This window comes from Anabrus simplex, chromosome 3 (assembly GCF_040414725.1).
Source record: "Anabrus simplex isolate iqAnaSimp1 chromosome 3, ASM4041472v1, whole genome shotgun sequence".
NCBI classification, from domain to species: Eukaryota; Metazoa; Arthropoda; class Insecta; order Orthoptera; family Tettigoniidae; genus Anabrus; species Anabrus simplex.
In genome coordinates this window covers 147,640,648-147,666,995 of record NC_090267.1, presented here as the reverse complement: position 1 = coordinate 147,666,995, position 26,348 = coordinate 147,640,648, and the positions used below count along the sequence as shown (strand labels likewise).

The window sequence follows — 26,348 nt, the reverse complement described above, 5'->3', positions numbered from 1 at the left end:
GCTAAAATATTTAAAAGGAATTACCGACCCCACTGTTAGAGGAAGGTAATTTACTGGGCATAAACAAAATGTTGGAATTTAGTGCGGAGAGTAGTGGCAATAGTGAAGCAAGTTCTACCGAAGGGGAATTTGTAAGTAACAGAAACTTACCTGGAATAAGTACTGCAGGTTTGAATGTACAGGGATCGGGCCCAGCTGATGTGAATGTTCAGCAGTCGCGAAAAAGACAACACGTGTTCAATTCCAGTTCAAGTAGCGATCATGACAGTGACCGTGATGACAATAATGCTGATTACAATCCATCCAGTGCTAGTTCTTCATCAACTCATACTGAAAATGGACAAAGAAGGTCGCGCATTGATCCAAAATTCCATCGTGATGTAAAGGAAGAGTTTTTAGGGAAAACAAAAACGAGCAAAATATTTTAATTATTTTTCTGTGACGAGATATGCCAGAACATAGCTGAACAGACAAATGATGCCCAGCAAGAAACCGCACATAAAACCCTGTTTAGTAAGATGAAACGAAGGAGTCGAGATCAAGACCGGGTCAGAACAATAAAGACGACATAAAGCTTCTTATGGCCATACTGTTGCCGCAGGGGGTTGTACAGAAACCTAAATTAGGACACTATATTTCTTGCAATAAATTGTTCACTACGCCAACTTTCTATGAGCTGATAACACAGAAGAGATTTTTTCTCGCCGGGCTGAGTGGCCCAGACGGTTGAGACGCTTGCCGGCCTTCTGACCCCAACTTGGCAGGTACATTTCTGGCTCAGACCGGTCGTATTTGAAGGTGCTCAAGTACGTCAGCCTCTTGTCAGTAGATTTACTGGCATGCAAAAGAACTCCTGTGGGACTAAATTTTGACACCTCAGCATTTCTGAAAGCAGTAAATGTAATTAGTGGGATGTAAAGCCAATAACATTATTATTATTAGATTTTCTTCCACAGCATTTTGCATATCTCTGACAATGAGGTGATTAATGGACAAATTCCTCCCAAAATCTACAAGATAAATCCAGTATTTGTCCATCTGTTGGCAAAATTTTCGGAAGCTTACACTCCTGATGGCAAAGTGTCAATTGATGTGAACCATCCATACATACCAAGAAAACGATCGCGTTTCCAAATGGAATCATACAAATTATGCGAAGCCGAGACATTTTATATAACATGATCTGTTTCCGTGTGTATCATAATGAACAGCTGTAAAAGACATAACACGGTGCAGACTGTAAATACCGTAAATATTACCTGTACTGTAGAGTAATATATTCTGTGTGTGTCACTTATGAATTGTAGGTATATTAACTTGATCCCTCAAAAGCGCTAACCAACATACCGCATAATTTAAGAGTATTAAAGTTTATTCCATTGTAAATCTTTTATGCACATGTAAACTTTGTAAAGCTACAATTTACCTATACACAAAAATTATTTCCAGGCAGAGATTATTAGTAAACTGCCTAAATATTCGGTTAAAAGTTACTGAATAAACGAAAACCAGACCTTTGCTATTAGGAAGAAGTAACCTCGATATCACAGCGTGCAAGCACTTAGTACGTTCTTGCACAGAGTATTGAAAAATTAAGATAATAGGATTTTTCAATAATTAAATACATTATATTTAAGTAGATATTTCTCTTAGGGTCTTTTAGTAGTTCATTTTAGTCTAAGATTGTTTTAAATCAAGTAATTAAATATTTTCTTCAGTCAGGGAAAACGCTCCCCACCTGGGAGTGAGCCGGTGTGTACCGAGCTCCCCGCTTAAGGGTTAATGAATCTGGGGTTTGCTTGTGACTTTCATAAACAACAGTGTTAAAGGCATAGGACAACCAGAACATGAAAAGAAAGAAGAAGAAGGAAAGGAAACGAGGCACTCATAGCATGAGGAGATAGCATAACACCTAACTGGTCGGCGTGTCTAACACCTTCAGCAGAAATGGTAATAGATTCCAATTGTGCAAAGGTTGCTGGGCGTGGTGAAAGAGCAAGATAAAAATGGTAATCAGAAGTCAGTCCTTCAACAATGCTGGCTACCACTTGACCTTCAAAATACCTGAGCAAGAATACCCTAGTATAAAATTTGATATCCTGAATATAGTGATGGGCAGTCTGAGACTAGGTCTCAAGATTTCTCAGAATTTCTCGAGGCTAGCGCAGGCACTATTTCTTGCGAGAAATTTCGAGAGATCTCGAGAGCGTTGTCCCCGCATTGTGCGACGAGCGGCGTGTCTTAGGCCTAGAGGTAGTCGGAGCTGAATGTTGTTTGTGCCGAGTATGCGAATAGCCAACCACGGGCCTTCTCCATTTTGTAAGTACGTGTCAACAAGCGACTAGGGCGTTTATTTCTACCTAGGTCTATTTTGAAGCAGTATAAAATCATTATAAAGGATGCGCATTCTGGCATTGTATGCACTGGTAGGTACATGAATGAGTGGTTTAAGTACAGAACCTGACGGCTGCTGTAGGCGTGCCTTCTTTGAACTCGAGACGAGGCAAGATGCGTCTTGCTGCATACGCAACCACCATTACGCATGCGTGGAATGTGTAATCTAAAGTGCTTCACTTTGTTCCAATTCTTTCGACAGGTAGGTGTACATCGTTATCAGACCCCACATTCAATAACATGTGCCTACTGCTTGTGTTTACCAATATTTTAGCGACGAAGGAAATAATTCCTTACAATGTTATAGAGTATTCCCGTCATAATTAGGTACTTTGATATATGACGGTGTAAAAGCAGCACGAAGTGATCAAATTACTGGGGAGGGATTAAAGACAATGGGGTGGTACATAGTGCCTTATTTAAAATTTCTCTTTGATTATGTCATAAATAATAGTGTAATACCAAAGGAATGGAAGGAATCTATAATAATACCAATTTATAAAGGAAAGGGTGATAAAAGGAAACCAGAGAACTACAGACCAATCAGCCTGACCAGTATAGTTTGTAAAATACTGGAGAGTTCAATATCAAAGTACATCAGAGGGATATGTGATGATAAAAATTGGTTCATGAGGAGCCACTATGGATTTAGAAAGAAATTTTCTTGTGAGGCACAACTGGTGGGATTTCAGCAGGACATATCAGAACAATTGGATTCAGGTCAGTTAGATTGCATAGCCATAGATCTTTCCAAAGCCTTTGATAGAGTGGAACATGGAATATTATTAAAGAAATTGGAGGGAATAGGATTGGACGTAAGGGTTACACGTTGGATAAAAACATTTCTAAATTCAAGGGTTCAGAAAGTCAAAGTAGGAAATAATGTATCGCAGGAAGAGAAAGTTTGGAAGGGAATTGCACAGGGTAGTATAATCGGTCCGTTACTTTTCTTAATATACGCACATGATTTAGGGAACAATATAACATCAAAAATAAGATTATATGCAGATGACATAACTGTTTATAGGGAAATAACATTGTGGATTGTTCAGAATTACAAAGGGACCTTGAAAGTATCCAACAATGGATTGAAGAGAATAATATGAAGGTTAATGGAGGCAAATCAACTGTTACAACTTTTACAAACAGGAGCTTTAAAACTAAATTTGAATATACTTTGGATAAGGTGTGAGATTTGAAAGTAATTTGCACTGGAAGGGTCATGTTGATGACATTGTTGGGAAAGCATACAGATCGTTACATGTCATAATGAGGCTATTTAAAGGATGCAATGAAGAATTAAAAGAAAAAAGTTATTTGAGTATGGTTCGTCCATTATTGGAATATGTAAACATTGTTTGGGATCCTCACCAAGAATACCTAATAAAAGAAATAGATAGTGTGCAGAGGAAAGCAGCAAAATTTGTAACAGGGGATTTCGGGAGAAACAGTAGTGTATCAGAAATGTTAAAGGAACTTGGGTGGGAAACTTTAAGTAAGAGAAGGGAGAAAACTAGACGTATAGGATTATGTACAGCCTATACAAGAGAAGAAGCATGGGGAGATATCCGTGAGAGGCTTCAGTTGGAAAATAATTATATTGGCAGGACAGACCACAAATATAAAATTAGGAGGAATTTTAGCAGAAGCGATTGGGGTAAATTTTCATTCATTGGGAAGGGTGTGAAGGGGTGGAACAGTTTACCAGGGGTAGTGTTTGATCCTTTTCCAAAATCTGTACATATATTCAAGAAGAGAATAAACAGCAACAGAGAAAAATGAAGTGTTAGAGGGCATTTGACCAGTGCAGGTTATTCTAAATAAAAAAATGTGTGTGAATAAATTAATTCCATCCCCTGGTCTAAGATGTTTGGACAGCCAAAGTAGGGGACTGCCTGTAGGGGTGAAGTACAGTGGGGACTTCAAGGGCCCTGGGACCGCTACGGTAGCTGTGAAGGCCCTTCAGGAACTCTGAAAAGTGGTGGCAAAAAGGGCTCTGGTTAAGACGCAGCAGGTCGTTATGCTACTTAGGTTCCAGAATGGGTAGAAAATAAAATTTAAAAAATAAGTAAATAAATGCAATGTAAAGTTTAATCTTACACCAGTTGTATAGTATCATTTGAAGTAATTCCACATACTGTATATCAGTTGACTATATTTGTAAGTAGTACAGGAGATATTATAAGTAGAATTTTGTAAACAATATAAATTTATTAAGGGTGAGCTGTGCGTTTAATAGAAAAAATTGTTAGCGTGTATTGTATTACAGGAAAATTCTCTTCTCTTGTTAATTTAATATTTAGTGCTTGACAATAATGTATTTTAGTGTACCATTTGCCACCGAGGTAGACACCTCATTTGCAAATAAAGAGATTTTTTTAATGTGAAATTGTACTAGTTGTATGCGACAACTTGAAGACGATGTCCGAAGCACAATGTAAGTCGTGGATGTTGGTTATTTTGAAGAGATGTCACATAGCATAGCCCACTGTGTTGCTTGTTCAAAAGAAGTAAAATACGTCGGCAGAAATACTTCTGGGATGATTCAGCACGTACAAACACATAATGTCAATGAAGAGGAATCGTCACAGAAAACCTCGCGGCCCGGTCTGCATCACAAGAAGCTACCCTGTCGACTAGTGATGGCCAGTCTGAGATCTCGAGATTTCCCAAGACTAGTGCAGACACTATTTCTCGCGAGAAATTTTGAGAGATCTCGAGAGCGTTGTCCCCGCGTTGTGTGGCAGGCAGCGTGCTATAGGCCTACAGGTAAACAGAGCTGAATGTTGTTTTTGCCGAGTACGTGAATAGCAAACCACGCACCTTCTCCATTCCGCAAATGCATGTCAACAAGCAACTAGGGCGTTCATTTCTCTCATTTCTAGCGAGGTCTATTTTGACTCAGTATAGCATAATTATAAAGGATACGCATTCTGGCATTGTATGCAGCGGTAAGTACACGAACAGGTACACATACCTAGATACTAGAGGCGTGCATTATTCGAATTCGAGACGAGGCAAGATGCGTCCTGCTGCATATGCAATCACCATTACGCATGAGTGGAATGTATAATTTAAAATGCTTGAGTTTGCTCCAGTTCTTTCGACAGGTAGGTGTACATCGTTATCAGACCCCACATTCAGTATCATATTATGACCACTGCTTGTGTTTACCAATATTTTGGTGATGAAGGAAATAATTCCTTACAATGTTATAGGATATTCACGACATATGTAAAGTTAGCATAATTACCCAACAACAACAAGAGTACGCAAGCAATTCCATGGAAAGGAAATATTACAGGAAGTACTACTAATTTAACATTCTAAATTCAGCATAATCTTAATACACAAATTCAGTATTTCCATTATTTAACACTATGGTTTACAATACTATAGGTTGAACTTACTACTAGCTTAACACTACAAGTGACATTAAAGTTAAAACATAACTGTCCAACAACTACAACGAGAATACAACAAGCAATTCCATGGAGAGAATATATTAGAAGAAATACTACTAGTTTAACATTTAAAAATCCAGCAGAAAATCACAAATTCAGTGTCCGTCATTTACAGCTTTTACTTTTCACTTTACATTAGCACTAATCATCATCTTAAACGAATTTATACTGGAAAAGAATCTATCGAAGACTGCTGCAGGTAATTTATTCCAATCCCTTATGGTCCTGTTTATGAAGGAAAACTTGCCCACATCAGTATGCTGTTTATTATTACACTACTGTAAGTGACCGTTGCCACCGGGATATTCCCTATTTGCGATGTATTTGTTGTTAATAATAATTAGGTACTTTGGTATATGACAGTACAATGTGTAATTGTGTCTAGTTGTACACAACAACTTGAAGACGATGTCCGAAATGCAACGTAAGTCATGGTTGTTGGTTATTTTGAAGAGATGCCACTCGCTGTGTTGTTTATTCAAAAGAAGTAAAATACGTCCTCAGAAATACTTCTGGAATGATCTGACACTTAAACACACATAAATGAAGAGGAATAGTCACAGAACATCTCCGGCCTGGTCTGAATCACAAGAAGCTACCCTGCTGACAACGATTGTGAGGCATCCAGCTAGGTTTACATCCTAATAACAGTTATTAACAAATAATCCGGTTTATTCAGCCAAGAAGTCCACCTGAAATAACTCGTGAACAGTTTTAAGATACTGGCATTGTGTCTTCACTTTCATTAATGGTATTAGGAAGCTCATAGTTCAACATGCAGTGCTTTTCCTAGGCTTTTGACAAAATTTATTGTCGCACACATTTCCATATGAGAACTGCTGATGATAAATATCTAGCTTACACTCGTAGTTACTGGGACATCGCGTCGCACAGCTCGCAGCACATGAGAATCGGTCTCGAGAGCGTTGCCCATCACTTCTGATGAAAGAATTGGAGCAAAGTCGGGCATTTTAGATTACACGTTCCACTAGTGTGTAAAGGGGGAGTTGCATATGTAGCAAAGCACATATACCCTGTCTCAAGTTCGAATAATGCACGCCTCTAGTATCCAAGTAGGTGTACATCCTATCTACAGTTATTCACAAATTATGCAGGGTTATTCAGCTAAGATGTCCACCCCAAATATGTCGTGAACAGTTTAAGATACTGGCATTCGATTTTCACTTTCGTTAATGGTGTTAAGGGGTTCATAGTTGAACATGCAGTACTTTTCCAGGCATTTGACAAAATGTATTGGCTCACACGTTTTCATATGAGAACGTTATTTCACGCAATAACTGCCAATGATATACTATCAAGTTTACAGTCGTACTTACTGGTATGTCGCACAGCTTGCAGTACAGGAGGATCGATCTCGAGATTCTCGCTAGAGTCTCGAGATCTGCGACGTCAGTCTCGAGCGAGAGCATTGCCCATCACTACCTGAATGTACTCTGATAGATATTAATTCAAGTACTGAACTCTAAAATAGTACCTTTGGACTAAGGAAGGCAGGGCACAAGAGGGAATAAAGATAATTACATGAACGTGAAAGTGATTGATTGTCCACCTTCCAGAAATGGCCTTAATGATGTGCTCCAAAAGAGCCCCAGATACATGCGGATATAAAATTTGAAAGGCCTGTTCGTAATTAAGAATGTAGACAATGGCCTCAATGAGAAAGTGAAGGAAGAAAATGACTGCATCACTAGAATTAGCTGAAAATTTTGGTACACTGAGCATTGTATTCATTGGGTGAGATAAATTACTGAAAATATATAAAAAGGTAGGAGCAGCAATGCTTGAGAAGGATTAGAGTACTCCTGTGAAAGAATTAAAGCAATACTGCTTTGAACGTGATTAGAGTACGCTTGAAAGTAGTGGGGAGCACTGAATACTAATTTAGGACTTGTAGTGGTCTGTTAGTTAAGAGGAGCAGAAACTCTTATTTGTGAAAAGCTGTCACATACCTGAGAGACAACAGTGGTAGTAATTATCTGGGTAGGAGTTGTACCATCTAGTGTAGCAATGGGAGCAGATGATACCTGGTCCCATGGTAACAGAAAGAAACGACTGCATAGGTATAGGGTGATATTGTGAAATGATAGGGTTACAGATAACTGGCGGCACTGAAATACTCACTGGTGCAAACACATTTGTAGAAGACATTTGCCGTGATTCAACATAACTTTGAGGCCTCAAATCAGTAGAAAATAGAGTAGGAGTATAAGCTTGCCAAACAACTGACCAAATAGGAGTATACACTTATGAAATTGTTTGAGTAGTAGGAGCATAAGCTAGTGAGACAGTAGAATTAGGATCATAAACTTGTAAATAAAAGTATCAACTTGTGAAACAATTGGAGAGGTAGGAACATAAGCTTGTGAAACAACTGGAGGTACAACCAGCTGATAACTAGGATCCCTTACAAAAGATACAGAAGGAGAAGACACTTTTGCACAAGTAGTGACAGTATTAGACATATCAGGACCTTCAATTGAGGTTTCAACATTGTCATACAAAAAAGAAAATATTGCAGTAGAATTTCAGATTTCTTACGTTCCACATCCGGCAAGTTAAGAGAACAAATCATAGAGACAATATATGTAATGTTGCAGTTGACTTTCAACGCGATTTAACCGGTTAGCTGAGTGTTCAGAAGATTGAAATACCGAAACAGTAGAATTGAAATCTGGCAAAATATCCTTAATCGCAGACAGACTTGCCCAGTTCATCCTCACTGACTGAAGGAATGACCACTGGCTCATAAGAGAGGAAGTCAACAGATGCATATTGCCAAGAACAGTCCTTGTGGAATTTATACCCCTGATTTTCAAATCGTAGCTCGAGCCCTCATGAAAGGAAAGAAGAAACAAAATTTAGTAGAGTATGCATGCGATCATACCTAAATTAAAGGTAACTAAATTACCCTCTTTTGAATTTTAAGTCCCCAAAAGCCACCCGCTGTTACCAATGTAACCTTGAATGGGTTAACAACAAATAAAACAAAAATTTAAAGCCTGGAAAAGTCATTCGAAATTAGATAAGTTAAAAACAATCATTAAAAAATTGTAAAACTGACTAAAACTAAAGTTAAAGGATGTGGAAAGAGGGTCCCTCCAAGGCGTGGAAGGAAGGACGGACTTTTATGGACCGAACTTCCAGAAAACATTATTCTAAGAAAACAATTTATTTTAATTTATTAGCTCAAAAAAATCTAAAGTAAAATGACATAAGATCATTTAAACTGATAATGAAGAGAGAAACTGGTCACTATTTTCACTTAAACACTTATCAAAAGAAGATCAAACCATGTGCTCATTACACATAACCTCAAATAATACTACAGAAGGAGCAGATGAATAGATTAATAAACTATTGCAACCATGTCCTCATTGTGCATAACCTAAAATGATATATCTATCTTTGCAATGGGCTGTTCCCGTTCTCTGTTTAGATTACAACGCGTGATTATTACAAAGAGAAGTTTTGCTGGAAAACAACAATAATAAAGAAAAATGTAACTTTTAACCCTCGGATAATCGCGTGGGCTACAGTTGTAGCCCAGTGATTTATTTTGTTGTAGTACAGAGTATATTCGTTGCTAGGAATATTGATACTCTCTATAGCTGCCTGTCAATGTTGCAAAATAACTGGTGAATGTGTTTCCAGCTTGACTAGGCACACCATTTAGGCACCGGACGGATTAGAAGTAGTCTGGGCTGCAATAGTAGGCCCCGCGAGCATTGCTGTTTCAGTGCTGACACTGAGCAAGCAACGGAAACGTCGCCGCGCAGGTGGCCAAGTAGATGACTTTCAAATCAGTTAGTGGTTAGATGAAAGTAATGATAGTATTGTTAGCGGTGATAGTGACAATAGTGAACAAGATACACTTACACAGGAAATACACCAAACTGAATCTGAAGAAGGTACAAGCAGTGAAGAAGGTATCCCGACCGAGTGTCCAGCGACAAATGACGATGCAGGTACCGGCAGCAATAATTTCAGATGATTCACTGCCAAGGACAGTTTAAAGTAGCTAAGGGATCATCCACGTACTAATGTGCATACAAGAGCCTATAATATGATCGTGCACTTTCCTGGCCATAAGGGAATTGCTCGTAGTGTGAAAACTGAACTTGAATATTTAGAACTTTTTATAGAAAGAAGTATAATACAAATGATTACCTCAGCGACAAATATTTATATAGGTGAACTGAGAGAAAAGTTTAAACGTGATCGTGATGCACAATTTACCGATACAGAAATACGTGCTTTGATAGTGTGCTAAAATTCCTTAAAATGTTCACAGAAACTCTAAGACAGTTTTCTAACCTGATATTGTTTTTATTCATCTACCATGCAAATATATTGTAATGTAGGTATTTAGGTATATATACATATATATAAATTTAAAGGCTGTAATTCTTTTATTTCTGTTTCCTTGGTAGATTTCCCTTAGTGTGAGGTGAGATGCAGTCAAATTTTTCTTTAAAGGTTTCTATTTTATCTTCTGAACAGAAGGAAAACCTACATATGGTCTTCAAATTTGACTTAGAATATTTACATATACTACTATTTAAGGTATTATTACCAAAGAAATGTAAAAACAGCGCGTACAAGTCATTCAGATTGAATTTCAGTTTGGGCTACAAGTGGAGCTCGCGCGAGTAACGCTGCATCTATTCCTAGCGCGAGTGTCCGTGGGTTAACCAGAACAGTGTAATTCATGAAGGGTAATCACTTCATGGATAAAGAATAATAAGAAAATACATGTTGTTGGTAAAAATAATAATTATTTTGTTAGTGATGCTGAATGACATGAGGCTAAACTTGATGGATGATTTAAAGGCTAAGGTTAAAAAACTGTTGTTATAAAGGCTTGCCTCAACACAGCATGAGGTTCACCCTAATTGAGAAATGAAATTTTTTTCCAATTTTTAGGTTGATAAAATCGATGGGTAAACTCTTGTGCCTAGTATGAAATTGAAAGTTAATTGACGTTCCATCAGAAAAGTTACAAGTTGCTTACCCCAAAGAGAAGCTAGAGCCCCTATGCGCACAGACACTACACTGGATTCCAAAATTAGAATTAATTCACACTGTGATGCACTTTCTGAAGGTAGCCTGCATGTGGTGGGGGAACAGGAAACAGCACACAGTATAGCAGGAAAAAAGAACCAATGAATGCAACATTCTCTATCAGTCACTTTAAGTATTACAAATTATGCTGGTCATCTCATCCTAGGTAAGGTCTGGAAGCTTGCAATCTTTAGCAACCAAAGAGAGTCGTTCATATTTGATTCTCTTTTGTTAAATAATCTCCTTGCATGTTACAGGATTTAGTACTCGCACAGTAGAAAACATGATGAATATTGTGTACAGGGACATAATATGAATTTATTATTATTATTATTTATTTATTTATTCTCCAAGGTGGCTTACCTAAGATTATGTTACGGCTATAGTTCATAACAATACAATATTAAACGTTATTAATGCATTACCTGGTTGAACAAAATACTGCAAAGAATATTACAATGAGTTTAAAACATTTTCTAAGAAATGTAAAAGCTGAAGTGCAGCACCTTTTCACAAATACAGTGGAACCTTGGATTGCGAGCATAATTCGTTCAGGCAACATGCTCGTAATCCAAATCACTCGTATATCAAAGCAAATTTTCCCATAAGAAACTATTGAAACTCGGATGATTCGTCCACAACACAAAAGCATTTATTTGCATAACATTTCTAAAACAAAATATAACGTAAAACAATTAACCTACACTTTACCTTACAATAGAATCATTGTGGGTGTGAGGGAGTTGAGAGATGACATGAGAAGAGTTACTGTGTAGCACGAATTTCACTAACGGAATCACTGCTGTCGGTTGGCTCATTGGAAGTGTTTTCTTTTCTTGCAACTTTAACGAGGAACCTGTCCAATGACTGTTGCTTTTGCCTCTTTTTGAGGATTTCACGAAAATGTGACATTGCATTGTCATTGAACAGTTTCATCCACTGTAATCATCTCCTTCTTCCGACCGAATTCCTTTTTAGCCTTCTTTTCGTTCACAGGGCCCATCGTTGAAGAACAGATGACAGAAACAAAACATGTACACTCGTACATGCGAGCGAGGCACACCATCTGAAGTCCAGCGCAGGAAATGGTTACACACACTTTCCCAGGGAAGAGAGTGGCAGGGGGAGGGGAAAACAAAGGCACAAGGGAGGTGGAAACGTACGTACACGTGACGCTAGTATTGCGAAACCTCACTCGCTTATCAAGTCACAATTTATTTAAAATATTTGCTCGTCTTGCAAAACACTCGTAGACCAAGGTACTCGCAATCCGAGGTTCCACTGTATATCAGTAACTGGCAGGGAAAAGTTTACATTGCAGTAACTCAGGTGTCCTAACAAATTGTTCCTTTTGATAGAGTCTAGTGGACAATAGAAAATTAAATGAGCTACTATTTGTTCTGATTGGCACTTATAAAGGTATCCCGCTGGTGATGGTGTTTTAAACTGTTAAAATTAACTTCTAAATATACCATGTGCAATAATAAACTGTGTAAGTATAAAAGTGGGTTCGAAGAATTTTCATCTTACCAAGGATCAGAGCTTTCTTGACCCTAGGCTTTAAAGAATGGCATTGTTCTTAGATTAGAGTATAAGAAAGAATATTAATTGCCTAAAAAGAGATTGTAGAATTGTACCTATTGCCACTAACAATTACTGTTACAATACTTCAATCTCTCTAATTTATGTTATATGTTTCTTTTTCACTTCTGATGTTCTTTTAATGTTGATTGTTTGCTTACTCTTTTTAAATTGCAGACTCTTGGACAAAATTCGTGGTGGGGAGCTCGTCTCCTAATATCATTGGTTGAATTCCAATCACGCAATATTTTGCGTCTTGTGGCCTTCACAGAAATTTTTCTTATGCCCTTCACTGTGTTCCTCATATTCCTGTAAGTACAATATTATCACAGTTTGTTGTACATATCATTGTTCTGGCAGATGTCCTTATGTCTAAATCTTAGTTTAGTGATATAGAGGTTTTAAATTTTTGACATTGTGTGACTTTACTTTTATGACTGTGCACTGATATTGTGAATTGTGTTTGACACCAGGCAAAGAATATACTTTTAGCAAGGATATTTCCTTATGACAATGTACCCTTGTCTTTTCCCATAAAATAATTCTTTATTAGATTGCCTGTCTGCTTGTACTTCTTTTCCTGCACCGAAAGATGTGCAATTATCAAACAGAGAGTAGATTGAAGATCCTAATTTCCTGAATATTTAATTTTCACGGCCGCATTTTACTACAAGTACATTTTCATATCAAAGTGATGTTAAGTACAGAGCTAAAATGTCCAGCCGGACACCATTGGGATCTGAAACCACAACGTTCAGATTTTGTATCAGATGCTTTATCCATTTGAGCTATAATGGCCCAACATTTGTTCTATTGGAAAGGATCTAGGCTACAGGTCTCACACTACTGCCATCATATGGCTTTTAGTACCAGAAGTGTCTGAGGACATGTTCAGCTCGCCTGATGCAGGTCTTTCTGTTTGACGCCCTAGGGCTACCTGCGCAACTGGATGTGGTATGAGGAGGAGGAGGAGGAGAAGGTAGGGAGAAGGTGAAACCCAATGTCAACACATAGCCTATTCCTATCAAATAACACCAAGGGGTCTGCTCAAAGATAAATGTCTGCATCTTATGGACGAAACTATAAACAGAGTCATATGGCCTCATTCCAGTGCAGAGATGTTTGTAATTGAATTCAGACTTTTGCCACACAATCTAGTGATTAGAAATTGTCTTACCCCACCGGCCAACATGGTGGTGAAATTCTTTTCCGCCACTGTATCTGACCATATCACAACTATAAAGTACTTTCAATCACCAATTCTGGGCCAATTCAATGAATATTTAGTTTTTACAACCACATTACAGTATACTCTAAATAAACTTTTAACATATTCGGTTGTGTTCAGTACATGTAGTACATATCGAAGAGGTAAAAGTAAACTTGTGTCCTCATCCCGAGGTGGTGCAGCTCTTTTTCAAGCCACACACCAACCTTCCTTCTATTTTTAAATTTCTGGCAGTATAGGGAATCAAACCCGGGCCCCTAGGATGGCAGCTAATAACACTAACCGTTACTCTACGGAGGCGGACATCGAAGAGATGATATGTACAGGACAAAAATGGCCAACCGGTCACCATTGGGATCAATTTTCTGTTGTATGCTCTATCCAGTTGAGCCATGGTGACCTAGTTCTTTTTTGTTCTGAAAGCAGTAGGAACCAAAACCACTGCCATTTTCCCTTTTCAGATTCAAGCTCTCCACTGACAGAGTTCTGTAGTTGGTTGACATGCTAATGTGACCATCGATTTCAAGATGGTGGTTCATCAGTCTATGTGTATAATGTGCAAATAATTTGTAAATAAAACAGTGTACACAACTGACAGCATCTCGTGCATGCGTCTTTGTGAAGACGATAATTGGCAACTGTGGCAGGATTGAAGAATAATTTTTTGTAGTGAATAAGAGTGTAAGTGGAAATCAGAATAAAATGAAAGTGATACTGGAGAATATGTCTGTAAAACAACTTCAAGGCGAATTCACAAAACAAAATCTTCTGACGAACAGCAGTAAGAGAGCATTGAAGACACGGCTACAAGAAGACCTCATAAAAAACGGTGATGATCCCGAAAGGTTTTTAATCGAGGTGGACGAACAACTGGACTTGTCATCGGAAGATGAGGTAAATATGACCTCAGTGTGTTCCAACATAACGAGCATGATACAGACACACAGAAGCAAGATCTCCGAAGGTATTTCCACCTTAACAGAACAGATTTCCGACAACATTTCGAAAGTAAATGACATTTCAGATTAAATTTCTGTAGCTAGTACACTTTTAACCGGACAAATATCTCAAGTGTACACGCAGGTTTACAAGGTAGAACTGTTCCTAGAATCAAACATTTCCACCGTAGATGATAAAATTTCGCAGATCAATTCCCAAATTAACGACGTCACCAACCAATTAACGGAGCGGATTTCGGACATAAGGTCAAAACTGGGGCAGGTTAAAAATATCGATAGTAGGGTAAGCCAGCTGGAAGGGGACATCTCAAACCTCAATGGGGAGGTGGAAATCTAGGTTTCAGACATCAAACAACAGGTTGAGGGGAGGATTTCTGCCATCGAGTGAGAATTTGGAAGCAGAATCTCTGCCGTTGAGGGAAATTTGGGAGCCGTATTTCTGCCATTGAAGGAACATTAGAAAACCGGATTTTGACGGTCAAGGGAGATATTCAGAACATGAGAGAGACCATCCTTCACATGGTAGAAGATAGATTACTTCAAACAGGACCTATAACCACACCTTCAACCCCCTCAAACCTAACCGGCAATACAGGACACCTAGACCCAAAGTTGATTATAGAGAGCCTTCCGGAATTCCACAGGAGACTGGAAGAGAACCCGACTAGCTTCGAGGGATTGGTCAGTCTAGGAGGAAGGATTAATCTACCGGAGGACATCTTCGTTCGACTCGTCACACCGCAGTTACTGGAGTAAGCTGATACTTGGTGGACTACCTTGAAGGGCTTGAATTTAAACTGGACTGACTTCAAGAGGGAATAGTTTTAATTCCGAAGGGGTGAAAAGCTCTGTGAAAAGGAAGCTATTGCCTGATGTACAACCGTCCGGCATGAGAGCTAGCGCGTTCGTCCTCCAGAAGTTCCAGCTCTTCAAGCGGCGGCATCCTGAAGGAAACAAGAATGAGATCTTACTAGACACCGTAGAGCTACTCGCCGATAAGATTAGACCCTTAATAAAAGTATCGCAACCCAGGTCCTTTGATGATCTGCGTAGAATCATCGTCCAGTATGAAGAACACAAGAGTAAAGCCACAGAAGAGACCAGGTCGGTTAGGAAATGCTACCAGTATGGAAGAACGGGGCACCTGAAGAACAAATGCCCAACTTTTGCGTCGGAAAAACTAGGTCCGGCCCATTCTGGATTGAGGGGAGATGGGACCGGGAACAGGAATGTGCCTCTAGACCCGACAGGCAAGCAGCCCTGGACAAGTAGGAAAGGGATTGGTCAGATTGTGAGCAGAACAGGCCAACCTCACCCAGCTATCATCTTGAGGATAGGCAACAATAATTTTTCAGCAATACTCGGCAGCGAAGCAAGCCACTCGTTCGTAAGTGGGACTGTTGCCAGATTGCTACCGCCTTTGAAGTCTTACCATTGCGGAAGGGTAGTGGGAGCAGCGGGTGGGGTAACCTATTCCATCCAAGGACAGACTAACCTAACCACTAAATGCATGGACCATCCTATTGTAAATGATGTTGCAGTGATTAAGAACCTAATACCTTACATCATATTGGGTGGAATACGAGATGATCCTAGACTATGCAGCTCATGAAGTCTTTTTTGGAAAAGACAGACGTCTGAGGGTCGCCTCTGGACTCGCAATGAATTGGAAGTCGATGTAGACCTGGGAGATACCCAGATGATGCATCTTCTTCTTCACTTGGAAGCAGAATCTCTGCCGTTGAGGGATATTTTGGGAGCCGTATTTCTGCCATTGAAGGAACGTTAGAAAACCGGATTTCGACCATCAAGGGAGATGTTCAGAACATGAGAGAAACCATCATCACGCGGTAGAAGATAGATTACTTCAGACAGGACATACCACCACCCCCTCAAACTTAACCGGCAATATAGGACACCTAGACCCGAAGGTGATTAAAGAGAGCCTTCCGGAATTCCACGGGTGACTAGAAGAGAACTCGACTAGCTTCATTGAGGGATCGGTCAGTGTACTAGGAAGGACTAAACTACCAGAGGACATCTTCGTTCTACTCGTCACACTGCAGTTAAGGGAGCAAGCCACTAGCTACTTGGTGGAATAACTTGAAGGGCTTGGACTTAAGCTGGATTGACTTCAAGAGAGCTTGAGCTTCAAGAGCTTGAGAAATTTCGTCTGAAATTTTGTCATTTACTTTCGAAATGTTGTCGGAAATCTGTTCTGTTAAAGCGGAATTAACTTGTGAAATCTGTTCTGTCAAGGTGGAATTACCTTCGGAGATCTTGCTATTGAGTGTCTGTATCATGCTCATTATGTTGGAACACATTGTGGTCATATTTACCTCATCTTCCAATGACGACTCCGGTTGTTCTTCCACCTCGATGAAAAACTTTTCAGGATCTTCACCGTTTTTTATGAGGTCTTCTTGTAGCTGTGTCTTCAATGTTCTTCTCTTACTGCTGGTCACCGGAAGATAACGTTTGCGAGTTAGTCTTGAAGTTGTTTTACAGACACATTTTTCAGTATCACGTTCATTTTATTCTGATTTCCACTTACACTCTTATTCACTGCCGAAAATTATTCTTCAGTCCTGTTGCGGTCGCAATTATGGCATTCACAAAGACTCACACACTGATGTATTCACAATGACGCACACAATACGCACACTTGCATACATGGTTTTTACTTACAATTATTTACACGTTACACATCAATAAACCATCATTTTTAACAACTGCCTTTCACTAAGAATCAGAAGATTGCACCAAGGGCATGTCAACTACCAACTCAACAAAAGCAATTATTAATATATATACAGCACATGTTTCATGACATAACGTCACAAATAATACGATCGTGATTTGTACCAAATAAAGTCCGGACATAACAACGTAAATAATAATAATAATAATAATAATAATAATAATAATAATAATAATAATAAATGGATGTAACCATTTCATAGCCACGTCTCACAAGTCATAATAATAATAATCATAAAAATAATAATTTGAGCTCGATATTGGCATTATTTACCAATGGGTTAGAGAATATTGTTTTCAAGTTACATCAATCTCTTACACTTGCGTCAATATCCCCCCCATAACTTGAAACAGTTTCAACAGTCTTATCACACTCGTCAACTTTGCCGTGATTCACAATTAAGTATTTATTTATTTTCCACCTAGTCGATACAATGATTGCTTAAGGCAATTTTTAATGGTCAAAAGTGGTTCATGTTTCGTATATTATCAACATCTTCAGCCACATAACACTGTTTAGATGAAAAATATATAAAATTGACAAAGTAATGCTTTAGAGAAAGTGTCCTTAAAATTAACATAAGATTGACAAGATTAAAACAAACAAATAACTCAAGAGAAAATATATAAATTATTTCTACAATAGAAAGCAGTCGTAGATTGTATCTTCTCTCTTCCTCGACGTCGCTGGATGTGCTCTCCTCCTCTTGACCGAATTGTGCCGTGTCGGGGGTCGGTGTTGTTTTATTACATGTTATGAGTCTCATTATGATAGCCGTATTGGAGTACAGAATGTAAAAGTTTCAAACAAATTTATTAAAAAACCACTATTCTAATACTTTACAGAACACATTTGGAAACTTCAAGTTTACCCCTCTTAGAATGGAACTCTTTTTCCAAATTTGTTAATGACAAAGTATCAGTTATAATAAATAAAAAACAAGAAACCCTGGCTAAGAAATTGGAACTTCTAAAGGACACACAATTAGCTAACTCCTCTAAAACAACCAAGTCACATTCGCCTTATTTAAACGATATTCTATGACAGTTAATTTGTCTAACACTAGTTTTCCGGACAGTGAAATGACTCTCCTAAATAAAGGGTTGAAATTCAAATGGCGTAATCCTAATAATATGGACGATTTAATCACCACAATTGCCGAAATTGAGTCCAATATTTCAAAACTTCCCATTGATAAACAAAATGACGTCAAATATGAAATAAAAAAGAAACTCCCTTCTTTAGCAAATGAACTAAGATCCAAGTCCGATTCGATTCTTGAGAAACAGATACGCAAGATAAAGAGTAAAATTAAGAATAATATAATCATTACGAAAGCAAAGGCTCCACAACCATGTTGCTTAATAAAGATGACTACATTAAAAAAACTGAAGACTTTTTTTCTGCTAATACATTTACCATAATAAATGCGACTTTTTACAGTTTAATTCACAGGGTTCTAAAAATCCCACTTTCTAATGCTAACAGAAAGAAAGAATTTGGTTACATTAAAGATTTAGCTGAACTCAATGCTACAAACCAGATACGATCAATAAAATTATAGGTAAAATCAAACTAAAAGCCGCTTCAGAATTAACTCCCGAAAAACCCTAAAAAACAAGTTTTGCTACTTTTACCTTTACTAACTCGGCTATATACCATATAACCAATTCACTAAAGAAATATGACATCAAAATTGCGTATAAAACTCGTAACACGAATCGTAATATATTTTTTAACTCCAATACCATAAATTCAATACACAATAAATTTTCGAATTCCGGAATTTATAGACTCAAATGCTCCCAATGTAACTTTACGTGCATAGGACATACCGGACGCAGTTTCAAAACTAGATATTTGGAACATTACAATGCTTCAAAACATAGAAAATATTCCGCTATGAGCAATCATATGAAGGATACCGGCCATAACTTAACCACAATTGAACAAGACCTTCATATTATAAAACATGTCAACAAGAGTAAACTGATGACCAAGTTCGGAAACGCTTACATTTTTCTAGACCAGCATTACAACATAAATAGTAATCTAAACGATGTTCTTGACACAACTAGCCTATTAATTGAACAAATCCCTAAATTACTCACAGCCTTCAACATAAATACAAATAATTTCATGAAAATATTTCATTATAAACACGTCGGCAATTTCCCTAACGCAATAGTAGCCACTCCCAAGTCGCCGATTCATGCCACACCCCCTCCGCCTACTCCTAATGTCCTCAATGCTCCGCCTACCTCCCCTCTCCTGACTCATTCTCCGTCTTTGCACACACACCCCTACAATACACGTAGCAGTAGAACAACAACTGCCAGATTGTCTCAAACAACCAACAAGGCTAGTCACTTCTCTGTCAACACTAGGGGTAAGCGTTGTTAAACTTCCACTCATTAATAGAATGTTCTCTATGTTTCAAACATTTATTTTCTTACACATTTCAGTTTTCAACACGTGCTATATTGCGAATTCTCCCACATCTAAGGCTTTGTTGAACACCCTATTTGTTGAAGCTACGCTAGACAGCTCACGACTACAATCTATTACAAAGATTATTCTAGAAGGAGACACAACACTTCTATACTGATGCTTCAAGTGACTTTTGACCTTATCACGCAACCACTTGGAGTTAACAACTCTACTGTAATTCTACGTACCTGATTCTCAATCAACAATGTTCGAAGATTTATTTTTCGATATTGCAATTAATCCACGCTTCATTAACCCATTCGCCTCGCATTTAAATACTGCTCTACGGCCGTCGTCATCACACTGTTATTTAGAAAATCATACAAAACCAACCAGTAAATATTCCTTTCTGAAAATTTGCATGCATGATATCGAAGTAATAAACTTACCAATCCCGATATTTTAGTACGTCTGTTGGGTGTGGTACACCTCAAAACATTCTTCTAAGTGAAGAGCTACGCCACACTTTTTGCACTGCCAGCAACTTTCGCTTCTTTTACCCTGGCTGTAGCACACAACACACCTTCTTGTGACTTTCGATTTCTTCTCTGTAGGGGGGATACGCATGGGAAAGTGGGCCCATGATTGAGCTTGTAATCTGGTTGGGGTGGTGCTCGCTGAAGGTCGACCTCGAACAGAGTACTCCGGTAACTGAACAGTCTCTAGTAGCTGCTGTGCAATGCTAGTTCGGAAGTCTGTGTAGCTCGTCTTTCTGCTAGCAGCGATCTTGTGATACACAGTGAAGGAATTGAAAATGCACATATCTAGGAGGTAAAAGAATATTTTCCCATACCCTTTCACTGTGGGTCGCATGACGGGAAACAGAGTTGTAACCTGATCCTGAAGGTCAACACCACCCATCCCCTTCTGGTATTCAAGGCCACACTTGGGCTTTAACACTTCTTCCCTCGGGGTTTGTCCTCTCTTTTGTCTGAGTTTGCCTGTCCCTGTCATGTCGGCTGATTTGTGTTTAGTGGTGAGAAAGCAAACATCCTTGTTATCTTTCCACTTCACACACAACATACTGTTGGCAGCCCACGTCTCATACTCTCCACGTTTTAGTTTCGTCTTACTGATGTCACGAGGTATGTCTTTTCGGTTCTGTCTGACAGTTCCAATTCTATTCATCTCCTTGTCGTGTAGCCTTTTGAATAAATCTGGGGAAGAATACCAGTTATCTAAAAACAATGTATGTCCTCGGCCTAACAAGGGTTCACACACGTTGAGAACAACGTTTGTACTTGCTGGCAGACTTGGATCCATTACATCAACACCTACATAAATTTTGAAAGACAGACAGTAGCCAGAACTTGATTCACAAATTTTGTAAATTTTTATTCCAAACCTAGAACGTTTAGACCTATTACACTGGACATACGAAAGGCAGCCTCTGAATTTCATTAGACTTTCAGATAGAGCAATGTCTTGTGAAGGTAAATATAATTCTGAAAATTTGGAGCAGAAATGTTGTATTATAGGCCTAATCTTTCTTAGTTTGTCACTACTATCGACTTGTTCATCGTCAACAAAATGTAAAAATTGTTTAATTATAATAAATCTTCCCATGCTCATGGTTTCACGAAAATAGGAATGTTTATACACCTGTTTTTACTCCAGTATAATTGTATTTTTGACTTTCGCACTTGTGACATTAGTCTAACTAACACAGAATATGCCCTAATTTTGTCGGGTTCTCAAACCATTTGTCATCGTCTTTCAACTTTTTTCTGGCAGGATTGCTCAACTGTTTTGCTGCATATGAATTTGTCTCGACAGATATTTTGTCAAACAAAGGGTCCATGTATTCACAAAAAACTAAGAGTTCAGATAGTGGCTGCGTATCAAACTTTTTCAATAAGTTTTCACTAACCCCACTGTATTCACTAAACTTATGTACAACAGGTTTATTGTCACTTTTTGTCCAGTTCCAGTCAGTCAAGTTAGTCTGTGCCAAGGTACGTGCTTGTTTCGAAAGACTCGACACACCGTCATTATTTGCATCACTTTCTGTGTCATCAGAACTATTCTAAGCATCGCTAGTACTCGAACTAAGGACTTCAGAATCTATTTCGTCGTTACAAACATCACTGCCTTCAATATCACTCTCTAAAACACTATCTATTAGCTTCCGTATTCCTTCTTCATCAATACCAGCACATCTGCTTGACGCCATGATGGCAACTGACAAGAGCGAATTTATATGGAAAAAGATTCTCTTATCTCATGTTCCGGAAGTGTGTGAGAACTTGGTGAAAGGGAAAAACCGAAGCCACATGTGTAAACTTCAGCTCAGAATGCATACAAGTGGTGTCTGTGGGTTAGTGACTGAACTACATGGATTGATGTACCGCTGTGCATCGCCGCGAGCAGAGCTCGTCATTTGATTCATATGCCACGAATAACTATGACGAGCTAGGGTCGTCAAATGATGCGATTGGGTTAATATCAAATAATTTGTACAATCCAAATGTATGTCAGATCATTATGACTTATGTCTCCTTCTACAAATAACCAACTTGTACTTTTTTAGACCAACACTAGTATTCATTCAGTGTACATATAATACTATGACAAGTTCATTATTGAATTTTAGTTGCAATTAAGCATCGCTTTCTCCACAGACGAGATTTTTATGACTGTTTTATCTTGTATTAAAGCATGAGGAACCCAGTTCGGCCCTGTCTTAGCTTTAGATTAAGTATGGCTGAAGATGCTTACAAAGCCTAAGCGAAACATGTCCCATTATAACATATATGTAATATTTGTATCTGAAACTTAAAGATTGTAAAGTATTGCAATGGTGGTTTTTTTAATAAATTTGTTTGAAACTTTTACATATGGTCGGTGTTGTCTCGCTGCCAGCCTCTTCCTCGATGATAGTCGATGTATTTTCCTCATGACCAGATTGTGCTGTGACATTAGTAGCCTCTCCTCCAGTTTGACCCGTGGTAGTACCAGGCTTACTCTGTATGCGTAGCGGTTAGGTGACTCGCCGCAACTCCGATGTGGACCTTTACAGGAGGGTTGGTCTTTAGTAAGTAGACCCCATGGCCCAGCTGCTTATCCACCTCGACGAGACCAACCCACTTAGGTGCGAGACCTGCGTGAAAACTTCCACTCTTATTACCGACTATGTGGTTACGTCGCAGTACATGTTTGCCTGGTAGGAAGATCTGGGTCTCTTCAACATCTTGAGCCTTGGCATGGGTAAGGGATCTCTTCTCGGCCAAAGCTTGCTTTTCCTTGATGTCCTGCTGCTGCTTATGCTGCCACTCTGCTAGGGGACAGCTGCATCATCTTGACCAGAAATGGGTGGTGGACGAATCTCCCAATCCCGGGTGCTGTATAGCTGTCGACCAAGAAACAGCTCCGCTGGGGAATAGCCAGTGACACGTCCCAGGGCAAAGAGTAACTGTGGTATCTGACGGTCCCACAGTCGATGTTCTTTGTCTATTAGGTGGACTTGTAGCATCCTTTTTAGCTCCTGGTACCGTCGTTCTTTTGGGTTGTAGATAGGGGTGGTCCAGTGCTCCACACCCCATTCTGTCATAATTTGCTGCCACTTCCTTGACGTGAACTGACTCCCATTGCCTGACAGAATGCACCATGGATAACCGTAGCGGCCGAATACGTCATCTTGTAGAAGGTTGGTGATGCGGCCCGTCATGGCTTCTGGTATATGAAAGGCCTCAATCCGTCTTGTGAAGAGGTCAGTGATTAACAGGAATCCTGTTTTATCCCGTGGTGTTCTAGGGTAAGTAGCCATCAAATCCAGGGCTATCACCCCCCAAGGGCGTTGCGGCCGTCTTCCTTGCTGACTGGAATCTCCCTTCCTATTGCTCGCCTTGGTGCAGACGTAGATACAGCAACCCTTTACATAGTCCAGGATATCTTTCCCCACATCTACAGGCACATATTCCGTTGAGCGTCAGGATGGGCTAGACCACGAGCGTTGCATATCGCAGCTTTAATGCCTTGGAATGCTGCCTATTCCTTGCTGGTCCATCGGAACGGGCAGTTGTTATGGGGTAGATCAGTGAGTGGTATTGCCTTCTCTACCAAGTGTGGCACGAAGCTGCTATACCATCCACACAAGCCAAAGAACTGATCTAGTTGTAGCTTGGTGCGTGGCTTCTTCGATAGCTCGATTCATCTCCGATTGCCTTTGTGTAGTCCGCACGGCCTTACTTCTAAATTGAAGTTCCGCAAAACAAATGAGCATCGCCTTTCCTCTGTTGCCAGCATGCAACGCCCACGAGAACAGCTGATTCAAAACGACCGTGGTATACAGCCCTTGTAAAATGTAATGCCATACTCGGAAAAACTAATGAATATGGATTGAAAACAAATTCACAAAAACTACACTTATTAACAACATCTGAAACTAATAAGAGAATATATTGTCAAGAATAAAAGGGAATGAGGAAATAAAACATCACTCACCGCTAATGACTGGCACAGGAAGAAGGTTATGGCCTACAAAGGGAACACTCCACTGATCTCATAGTCACTAGAACCCTCCAACAATATAAAAAGCACACTAATCACTGAATGAAAATGCAAAAAGATCATGTGCCGAATACCATACCAGGTTAACCACGTGGCGAATGTAAATATTAGAGTTGGCAACTGGGTTTCGAGATCGTGCTCTGCCGATATAAATCAGTATGAATGGCAGATTGGGATTGGTTGGATGTCTATGCTTCAGCACATAACCATCAGACAGAGCTAAATTCTGCCAAAACATCAATTTAGAAGTAAAGCCGTGCGGAGTATAAGCCTTCAGATGTTAGAACATGGCCAAGATAGTCTACGCGAGATTGGGCGAAGTGGCACTTCTCCAGTTGACCAGTCAGTCCATGAATCTTCAGTCGTTCCAGCACTTTCCTCAGTTGTACAAGGTGTTCTTGAAAATCCTTGCTGTGAATTAAAATGTAGTCGAGAAACACTTGGCAGAAACCTCGAACATATCCTGACAATACCTTATCCATTAGTTGCATGAAACTAAACTGGTTATCCAAACGGCATTACTGTAAACTGGTACAATCCTCTCAGTGTCATGAAGGCGGTCAATGGTCTAGAACTTTGCTCGACCTCCACTTGCCAGTATCCATAGTTTAGAAACAGCATGCTGAAAATCGTAGACCCACTTGTTTTAGCGAGTCTTTCAGGTCTGGCATGGGGTAGGCATCACTAACGGTCTTCTCTTTCAACATGCGGAAGTCCACACACAGTCGATACTCCCCATTCTTCTTTTTCGGTAGGGATAGGTGAAGCCCAACAGGATGTAGAGGGCTCGAGACCTTGCCCTTCTATCTCTTGAATTTTCTGAATGACGAAGTTGCGCTTATTCGGGTTGATTGGATATGGACGTTGCTTGATGGGTGAGGAAGTGCTGCATTCATTGGTGTGCGTTGCATTGGTAGTCTGTCCTATTGTATTGGTGATGACTTCCAGAAAGTCCTTCAAGGTGCATTTCAGCTCCTCTTCTTCACTTGGTTGAAGATGCGTTAACTGGTTATCACCCAAGTCTACATCAAATTCTGCATCCTTCCAAATGCGGAGATTTCCATCGTTCCAGGCAACCCTCAGACGTCTGTCTTTTCCCAAAAAGACTTCATGAGCTGCATAGTCTAGGATCACCTTGTATTCCACCAGAATAGATCAGATGTAAGGCTTTTCAGGTGTTTTACTCTATTAACCAGCGTTTCGTCTTAGGTCTGACACTAGACTCATCTGAGTGGGATGTGTCAGACCCTACCTACTGACGCTGGTGGAAAAAATATCTAATTCCCTCCTTGGGAACTTAGAATTTCCATTCGGAATTGCTAGGCGGGCAATAATTCCATTGTGGAGTTTTATCTCCCGTATGGAGTTATCAGACTGTGCCACTTATATAGGGCTTCTGATAAGTTCACCTGCATACACCCCAGCGTCAGTGGGTTGGGTCTGACACAGCCCGCTCTGATGAGTCTAGTGTCAGACCTAAGACGAAACGTTGGTTAATAGAGTAAAACGCCTGAAAAGCCTTACATCTGATCTGTTTTTTGACATGCTCTATTGGTGGAAAAATATCTAATTCCCTCCTTGGGAACTTAGAATTTCCATTCCACCAGAATGTCACGGCCTAATATGATGTCAGGTATTAGGTTCTGAATTACTGCAACGTCAATTACAATAGAATGGTGCATGCATTTAGCGGTTAGGTTAGTCTGTCCTTGGATGGAATAGGTTACCCCGTCCGCTGCTTCCACTACCCTTCCGATATGGTGAGATTTCATATGCAGTAGTAATATGGCAACAGTCCCATTGACAAATGAATGGCTTGCTTGACTGTCAAGTATGGCTGAAAAATTCTCGTTGCCTATCCTCGAGATGATAGCTGGGCG

At 39.4% G+C, this 26,348-nt stretch overlaps 1 protein-coding gene across 2 annotated transcripts in view; it reads left to right on the top strand.

Moving 5' to 3' along the window:
• The window catches only part of Kr-h2 (Krueppel homolog 2), a 192,824-nt gene that overhangs the window by 130,333 nt on the left and 36,143 nt on the right, over positions 1-26,348 (top strand). For both annotated transcript variants that reach the window (XM_067142759.2, XM_067142760.2), the window contains exon 5: positions 12,699-12,832. In XM_067142759.2, coding sequence (XP_066998860.2) covers positions 12,699-12,832 — 134 coding nt within the window. The remainder of the gene's footprint in view (positions 1-12,698; positions 12,833-26,348) is intronic.